Source organism: Sturnus vulgaris, chromosome 30, assembly GCF_052056855.1.
Source record: "Sturnus vulgaris isolate bStuVul1 chromosome 30, bStuVul1.hap1, whole genome shotgun sequence".
Taxonomy (NCBI): domain Eukaryota; kingdom Metazoa; phylum Chordata; class Aves; order Passeriformes; family Sturnidae; genus Sturnus; species Sturnus vulgaris.
The window spans coordinates 2,062,614-2,071,433 of record NC_142272.1 but is presented as its reverse complement, the minus strand read 5'-3'; the positions used below and the strand labels follow the sequence as shown (position 1 = coordinate 2,071,433).

Below are 8,820 nucleotides of genomic sequence, written 5' to 3'. Positions count from 1 at the left end.
TAACATCAAACTTTGTGCCAAAATATCTCCGGGCTCTTGGGGGAGCCTGTGGCTACCTGCCAGGTGACTCCCCCACACTTGTGGGGTCACCTGTGGACTCGGTGGTGGTCACACCATGAGGATGATGACAAAGCTGGGGTGACTCCCAGCCAGAAAGGGGTTTTGGGGGGTCTTCCCTGCTGTTTTCTGAAGTGAGTTCCATTTTCTCCCGACCATAGAAGACGTTTGGTGACATCAGCGAGCGTCGCAGGCTGCGGAGCGGCTGCACTGCAGGAATTTCACCTGGTACCTGCAGAACGTCTACCCCGAGATGTTCGTGCCGACCTGACCCCGACCTTCTACGGAGCGGTGAGTGCCGGGATGGCCGGGAGCGCCGGGGGCTTGGGCTGGGAACAGCAACGAGGAGAAGAGCCCGAAGGTTGGGCTTGGGGGTTTTGCATTAAACCGGGGAGGGGAGGGTTAGCGCTGCCACATTTGTCACCGCTCACAGTGTCTGTCTGTCACCTCACCTGTCACCGCTTTGGACTCCGGCTAAGCTGGAATCCGGCAGAGCGGGTTTGGGGTGAGCTCCAGAATAGGGAACCCGCGGCAACGTGGATTTGGGTTAAACTCGGGGGAAGGGCCCAAAAGTTCTCTGAGCCCCAAACACCGTCCTGGCGCAGGGAGGGCTGGAAAAACTTGAGCTGGGGATGGGACTTGGAGCTCCAGCTTCATCCCGAAGGAATCTGGGGACGGGCGGGATGCAGGACCCCATCTGCAGCCACAAGGAAGGGGGGGACAGGCAGGGTGTGGAGGGCTGGCTCCGTCCCTGAGGGAGCTGCGGACAGCAGGACACGGAGCTCAGTCCCCGAGGACAGGACACGCAGGGTGAGGGGCTCCGGCCCATCCCTGAGGAAATCGGGACAGGCAGGATGGGAACTCCGCCCCATCCCTGTGGATGGAGCTGCTGCAAAAGGCCTTTTCCCCAGGCTGGGAGTTGCTGGATCCTGAGCCTGCCCCTCCTCAGCCAGGGTGATGTGACAGCAGCAGGCACGGCCGGGTGACAGCCGGGCGGGTGCCGGGTGCTGGATCCCATCCAGCTTTTTCTTTCATCTTCATTTCCTGAAACTCAGCCCGGGAGGCTTTCCTTTGGCTCCGGGAGGCGATGGCTCGGGCGTTCCTCGTGTCCTGGAAGAACACGGGACCCGACCCGGCGCTGCGGGGGGGGGATCGTGTTTTGCAGAGCCATAACCCAAGAGCCTGCATAGCCAAACCAGAGTGCTACGCTGGCTCCTCTGAGACCTTTTTTCCTCCCTCTCCCCACCTTTTTCTCACTCCTGCCCCGTCTCATTTCCCCCCCTCTCCCTCCTCACCCCCTTTCGCCTTTCCCCTCCCTTTTCCCCTCTCCTCCCCTTTCTCTTCTCTCCCTCGTTTTCCTCCCCGCTCTTTTTCCCAACACTTCTCTTTCCCCCACGCCACAGATAAAAAATGAGGGCACCAAGAGCTGCCTGGACGTCGGGGAGAACAACCACGGTGGGAAACCTCTCATCATGTACCCCTGCCACGGGCTGGGGGGCAACCAGGTGGGCCCCCAAACCACCCCCATCATTTCCCCATCATCTCCCCGGGGATCAGCTCCCTGGGCGCGGCAGTGACGGCCCCGCTTGGCTCTTCCCGCAGTACTTCGAGTACACGAGCCAGCGGGAGCTGCGCCACAACATCGGCAAGGAGCTGTGCCTGCGGGCGGGCGCGGGCACGGCCGAGCTGGGCGAGTGCCAGTTCCGAGGGAAGCCCGGCCGGGTGCCCGCCAGCGAGGAGTGGGACCTGGCACAGGTGAGGAGACCCCTCCGTGCCGGGAATCGCCCCTGGGCACGGTGCCCGCCGCGGTGCTGCTCCCCCGGCCCTGTTTCCACTCGGGCACATCCCGTGCTCACCCTCGGCCGCTCATTGATCCTTTGGGTCATTTCTCGGCAGAATCGGCTGATCAAGAACTTGGCCTCGGGGCTGTGTCTGACGGCCCGGGGGAAGCACCCGGCGCTCGTTCCCTGCGACCTCACGGACCCGCACCAGCTCTGGTCCTTCACCTAAAGCGGAGCGGAGCCCCCGGCCTGCCCCGGCCACGCTCAGGAAACCAGGATCCAAAAAAACTTCCTTGTTCGCTTTAATTTAAGACGTGAAAGCCTTAAATATGCTGCATTTCGTGGTTGCCTCGAACTGAACTTCGTATTTTGAGAGCCGGGCTCTGCCCTCACCCCGCGGACCCCGAAACGCAGCGCTGGTGGCGGGGACGCCCCTGCGGATGCTCCTCGGCAGCCGCTGCTCGTCCTCCTCACCCCGGCTCCAGCCAGAGACTCTTCAGTTCACATCGGGCGTTACAAACGTGGATGCGCCTCCCCACATGCGGAATCTGGACGGGAAATTCCGGCGAGGAGGAGGATGGTGACCGTGGGCTCCTCCCGTCGAGGGGGGATCGTGGCTTGCGGTGGCCCCTGGCGGGCAATGGGAGAAGTTGGGATCTGTGCCTTAGGAATCAAGTCGGATTTGGAGGGGGGAGGAAGCCGGATTTTTGTTTTTATTATTGTTATTATTAAATGATAATGATTCGTGGGTGCGATTCTGCTTGTGCTGAGCAGGAAAAGTTTTCCCAGGGTGGCACCACAGAATCTTTCTGAAGAAGGTTCCAGGTGTTCCAGATTCTTTGTCTATGCCAACTCCTGTAGCTGCCATTTTTGTTGCCGTTTCATTCATAGTGGGGGGGAAATCTTCCTGGACATGACCGGAGAGGGGAGAAACTGTCCTGGACACACAACCTCAAATAAAGAGATGATTTATTTTAGACAAATCCTGTCTCTGGACCTTCTGAGCTCCCCACACTCACTTTATATCCCACCCTCTTATGGTTCTAGAAATTCCCTTTTTAGTCCAAAACTGAGTTTACGTCTCTTTGTGCCACAACCGGGGGATCAGTGTTGGATTGGGGTGTCCCTGTGTGGGGTGGAGCCATTGCTGCTGTCCCTGGCCGCGTGGCCCTGGTGCTGACAAACAACATGGGATTAGTTGGAGATTGTGGTCCTGTGAAATCCCATGTTTTCCTTGGAGATAAGGATAACCAGAGGAGGGAGATGCAAAGATGATAAAGGTCACCTGTTGGTTCTGCAATGGACAGATCCGAAGATCCCCAAAATCCAGGAGTGTTGTCCAAGTGTCCAAACTCACGGAATCATGGATATCCTGGGATGGAAGGGACCCACTGGGAACCAGGAGTTGTGGAACATCTGGAGTTGGACAGGACACAAGTTGTGTCCGCCTCTTGGTCCTGCACAGGACAACCCCAAAAATCGCATTACTCTACAAATCCCACATTTTCAGCCCAAAAATGAGTTTACGTCTCTTTGTGCACAACCGGGGGATCAGTGTTGGATTGGGGTGTCCCTGTGTGGGGTGGAGCCATTGCTGCTGTCCCTGGCCGCGTGCCCTTGGTGCTGACAGATCAAACATGCCGACCCCAAACGTGGGGATCTGTCGTGCTGACAGAACCAACTGTGAAATCTCACGTTTTCTTTGAAGATAAGGGCAGAACTGCAGCAGGTGCTTTTCACTTCATTCAGGTGTTTTACGTGGGTCACCCCATGAGCCCCGTGATGCCAAATGCTGTTTGCCAATGCCTCGAGGGCCAAAGTCCCCGCCCTCACCAAAACAGCCTCAATTGGTAATTCAAGGGGTAAAAAACGACACAGTTTTGGCCAAAACTCCAGGGATTCTTCCAAAGCATATCGCTGCTTCATTGTGCCCCAAACTCAGACCGCGGGGAGGCCGAGCCCCGGCCCTGCCCCAGCGCTGCCCGTGCTGGGGGCTCGGGGAGGGGCTGAAGGTCGTGCCCGGCTTGTGCCTCCATTTCCCCAGGCCGGGGCCGCTGCGGCTCCGCTCAGTGCTGGATCAACCTCTGGGAACCATCGCACCAAGCGAGGCCGTGCAGAGCAGCAGCCGAGGCGGGACAGGCTCTGGGACACGGGAGCAGGAGGTGCCAGCGCAGGGCAGCATCTCCCTGGGCCGCAGAGCCGAGGGACGCTCGGGGTGTGCCCGGGGTGCCTCGGCCTCGGCGCCGTGTGTGCTTTGGCACAGGGGCCAAGGCCGCTGGCCGGGGCCGGGACACCTGGGTCCCTTCCCGCGCCTCCTCCCGCGGCCCCGTTAAAGCGCCCGCGGGGCAGCGCCTCGCTCCCACCGCGGACCCCGCGCTCCAGGATGATGATGATGCTGCAGCTCGTGCTCCTCGCCGCGCTCGCCCTGTGCGGTGAGTCCCGCCCGGAGCCTTCGGCCTCCCTCGGCACCTCCTGACACCCCCCCCTCTCACCCCCCGGTGGGGACTGACGCCGGCCCTCTGTCCCCAGGGCGCTGCTCCGAGCTGGATGTCGATGGCGTGCAGCGGGTGGTCGGCGGCACCGAGGCGCGCTCGCACGCCTGGCCCTACCAGGTGGGTCCTGCCGGCTCCCACGGCCGCTCCCGGGGCTCTGCTGGCGCCGGGACCCCGCGCTCAGCCCCGCCCGTGTCTCGCCCCCTCCCCAGATCTCCCTGCAGTATTACTCCCAGGGCGGCTGGTACCACACGTGCGGAGGCTCCCTCATCCAGAGGAACTGGGTGATGACTGCCGCCCACTGCGTCAACAAGTGAGCACGGCGGGGACCCCTCCTCCTCTCGGCAGAGCTCCTTTCCCCCAAAACCCTTTCCAAGCAGAAATTCGGGCTGCCCCGACACGCCGAGCAGCCGCCCTTGGAGGGCGTTCGGGCTCCTCAGGCAGGGGCTCCGTGCGGCTTCTCTGGGAGCATCCTCTCCCCGCTCTGACCCGCCCGGATCAGCGGCGCTCGCTCGGAGTGAGAGGAGTTTGGGGCTGACCGAGTGTTTTTGCACCTTGCCGCCAGTAACCTGAACTACCGTGTGGTGGCCGGCGAGCACAACCTCAACAGCAACGAGGGCAGCGAGCAGATCTTCAGCGTCAGCAAGATCATCGTCCATCCCTACTGGAACAGCAACAACGTGGCCGCGGGGTAACGCCCGCGGGACGGGCACTCGGGGGGAGCCCAGCCGGCATTTGGGGGGGTCCGTGTAACATCCTCTCCCTCGTCCCGGCAGCTACGACATCGCCCTGTTCCGCCTGAGCGGCTACGCCACCCTGAACAGCGCCGTGCAGCTGGCGGTGCTGCCCCAGGAGGGCACCATCCTGCCCAACAACTACCCCTGCTACATCACGGGCTGGGGCCGCACCCGCAGTGAGTGACGGGCTCCCCCCGCCCCGAATGCCCCGAGCCCGGACAGCGCCGGCAGCCGCGGGAGCTCTCAGAGCCCGCGGCGGCCCCGGGAGGCTCGGCCCGGGCTGGGCTCGGGGCTGGGTCCGGGGCTGGGTCCGGGGCCGGGCTCCGAGCTGGGCTCGGTGTTGGGTCCGGGGCTGGGTCCGGGGCTGGGTCCGGGGCAGGGCTCGGGGCTGGGCTCGGGGCTGGGTCCGGGGCAGGGCTCGGGGCTCGCGGGTGCCCAGCGCCGGGTCGGGCCGTGCCGAGCTTTGGGCTTTGGGGGGACGGACGGGGCCAGAGGGGCTCTGCGGGGCCGCGGGCTCTGCTTTGGCCGGGCCGTGGCGGCGCCCGGCGGCTCCGAGGCGGCGCTGACCGGCGCCGGGTCCGTGCAGGCAATGGGCAGCTGTCCAGCGTCCTGCTCCAGGCCTACCTGCCCGTCGTGGACTACCAGACCTGCTCCAGCGCTTCCTACTGGGGCTCCACCGTCAAGAACACCATGGTGTGCGCCGGCGGCGACGGCGTGCGCTCCGGCTGCCAGGTCCGGCCGCGGCCCCCGCGCCTGTGCTCCCCTGTGCCCTACTGTGCCCCCTGTGCCACACTGTGCTCCCCTGTGCCCCCTGTGAAACCCTGTGCCCCTCTTTGCCCCCCTTGTGCTCCCTGTGCCCCCTGTGCCCTGCTCTGCCCCTCTGTGTTCCCTGTGCCATCCTGCGCTCCGTTCTGCCTCCTGTGTCCCTTGTGGTCCTCTGAGCCCCACATGACCCCCGTGCCCCCTGTGCCCCCCTGTGCCCACCTGTTCCCCCTGTGCCCCCCGTGCCCCCCTGTGCCCACCTGTCCCCCCCGTGCCCCCACGTGCCCCCTGTGAGACCCTGTGCCCCCTGTGCCCCTGCTCACGCCGCTCCTCGCTCCGCAGGGCGATTCCGGCGGTCCCCTGCACTGCGCCGTCAATGGGCAGTACCAGGTGCACGGCGTCACCAGCTTCGTGTCCAGCCAGGGCTGCAACGTCCTCCGCAAACCCACCGTGTTCACCCGCGTCTCTGCCTACGTCTCCTGGATCAACAGCGTAAGGGGCCGGGCCGGGCCGGGCCGGGCTCAGCCCCGGCGCTCTCGGGCTCCGCTGCGCCGGCCCCGCTCGCCTCAGCCCGGCCCTTTCTCCCTTCCAGGTGATCGCCCAGAACTGAGCGCAGCGGGACAAGCGCTCGCTGCCCCTCGCCCATGGACATCCCCTGACTCTCCCCCGCCGCGCTCCGGCCTTCTCGCCCCCGAGCCGGCCGCAATAAAATCTCTCCTCCCGCCTCTCTGCCTCCCTTGTCGCTGCCTCGTCCCGCGCCCGCCGATCCTTCCTCCTCCGGCCCGACATCCTCCTCCCCTCCCAGCTCCCGCACCAGCCCTTCCCCGCCTCCTCCTCCTCCTCCTCACTGCTCAGGGAAGAGCCCTGGCGACCAGGAGTCGGCTCCGAGCTGTCGGGGCAGCCCGAACATCTGTGGGATGATGGAAAAGGGGACAGTGCTGCAAATCCACTTCTTGGACAGCGAGGAAAAGGGTCCTTGGGAATATGGGGGGGCACACAGAGGATTCGGGGCGATCCCACCGGGATTTTCCCTGCCACTTGCTCCGTTTCCCTTCCCAAATTGACCTCCCTGGCCATGAGAGATGTCCGATTCGGGGACTGCCACCTCCTCACCCCTCAGCTGCATCCTGTGGCTGTGCCACAACCCCCCAGCCTGGCGACAAACCGCCAGCACCAGCCTGCCCCAAACTCCAGTTCACACCCAGAACAGACACTGCTGGAGGGATCCAGCGGCCAGCGGGGGTTCCTCTCACCCCTTGGTCGTGTCCTGCTGAACAAAACACCCGAGCACGACAAGATGGCTCTGCCGGCACTGCGGTGGCCACAGGAGCAGTGGCTGCACCTGGCACTGCTGAAGCCACTCGAGGGCTGTGTCCAGTTCTGCTCCTCTCATCAAGGGAAACACGGAGGGGCTGGAGCGTGTCCAGAGAAGGGAACAGAGCTGGGAAAGGGGCTGGAGCAGCTGAGGGAGCTGGGGATGCTCAGCCTGGAGAAAAGGAGGCTCAGGGGGGGACCTCGTGGCTCTGCACAGCTCCCTGACAGGAGAGGGCAGACAGCTGGGGTCGGGCTCTGCTCCCGGGAAACAGGGACAGGAGGAGAGGGACCGGCCTCAAGCCGGGCCAGGGCAGGCTCAGGGTGCACATCAGATTGCCACATTCCCCTGACCGGCTGCGATGTCAGGCCCGGTGCCCTCGTTAAGGAAATTTCCCAGTCTGACCATTCCCGAGGTTCTCTGGCTGTCACACTCCCACCTCAGGAGACTTTCACTGCAGGGACCGGAGCCCCAGCACAGCCGTGGCTCAAATGATCCAATGAGCCCCACTGGACTCCCCACGCCCCCCTCCCGCACACAGACACAGCCCGAGCTGGTGCCTCTGAGGAGGAGCCCCTCGGGTTTATCCCCTCACAGTCCAAGGTTTGGATTGCCCATCCCTGGAAGTGTCCAAGCAAGGACTGGATGTGGCAATCAGTGCTTTGGACTGGGAACAAGGTGGGGATCTGGCACAGCTTGGACTGGATGGGCTGGGCGGGCTTTTCCCACCTCAGGCATTCTGGGTTCTGTGCTTGGTGTGTCGAGGATCGCAGCTGGTGCAGCAGCTCAGTTTGTGAGCTCTGAGTTGAGCTCTGGGTGGCACAAGAGGCCATGAAGTGCTGACCCCTGATGACCCTTGGGAAGTCAGTGGCACAGCCACGGGGGTGAACACTGGGAGAGACGGGAGGAGAGAAAGGAGGAAGAGCGAGAGTCCCCTCTTGGACTGTGAGGGGATAAACCCGAGGGGCTCCTCCTCAGAGGCACCAGCTCGGGCTGTGTCTGTGTCACCGCCCTGGGAATCGATGGCTTTGAGGAACAGCAACATCTGAAACTGCCCTGGGAAAGCAGGGCTGGAACCGCTGAGGGAACAGCGCCTGACTGCGGGAGGGGGGCGTGGGGAGTCCAGTGGGGCTCATTGGATCATTGGAGCCACGGCTGTGCTGGGGCTCCGGTCCCTGCAGTGAAAGTCTCCTGAGGTGGGAGTGTGACAGCCAGAGAACCTCGGGAATGGTCAGACTGGGAAATTTCCTTAACGAGGGCACCAGGCCTGACATCGCAGCCGGTCAGGGGAGGGGAATGTGGCAATCTCCTGATGTGCACCCTGAGCCTGCCCTGGCCCGGCTTGAGGCCGGTCCCTCTCCTCCTGTCCCTGTTTCCCGGGAGCAGAGCCCGACCCCAGCTGTCTGCCCTCTCCTGTCAGGGAGCTGTGCAGAGCCACGAGGTCCCCCCCTGAGCCTCCTTTTCTCCAGGCTGAGCATCCCCAGCTCCCTCAGCTGCTCCAGCCCCTTTCCCAGCTCTGTTCCCTTCTCTGGACACGCTCCAGCCCCTCCGTGTTTCCCTTGATGAGAGGAGCAGAACTGGACACAGCCCTCGAGTGGCTTCAGCAGTGCCAGGTGCAGCCACTGCTCCTGTGGCCACCGCAGTGCCGGCAGAGCCATCTTGTCGTGCTCGGGTGTTTT

General features: G+C 63.7%; 2 protein-coding genes across 2 annotated transcripts in view; both read left to right on the top strand.

Annotated features, from left to right (window-relative positions):
- Window positions 1-328, top strand: part of LOC148220847 (bridging integrator 2-like) — a 3,401-nt gene extending 3,073 nt beyond the window's left edge. Inside the window, exon 6 of the mRNA XM_088180635.1 lies at window positions 239-328. Coding sequence (XP_088036761.1) covers window positions 239-328 — 90 coding nt within the window. The remainder of the gene's footprint in view (window positions 1-238) is intronic.
- Window positions 329-4,221: 3,893 nt separating this feature from the next.
- LOC106862694 (chymotrypsin like elastase 1) lies at window positions 4,222-6,554 on the top strand. Its single transcript, XM_088180634.1, has 8 exons — window positions 4,222-4,270; window positions 4,368-4,450; window positions 4,543-4,643; window positions 4,896-5,021; window positions 5,107-5,243; window positions 5,654-5,799; window positions 6,172-6,321; window positions 6,422-6,554. Exons 1-8 carry the CDS (start codon window positions 4,222-4,224, stop codon window positions 6,437-6,439), a joined length of 810 nt encoding a protein of 269 aa, XP_088036760.1. The 3' UTR covers window positions 6,440-6,554.
- Window positions 6,555-8,820: the final 2,266 nt, after the last annotated feature.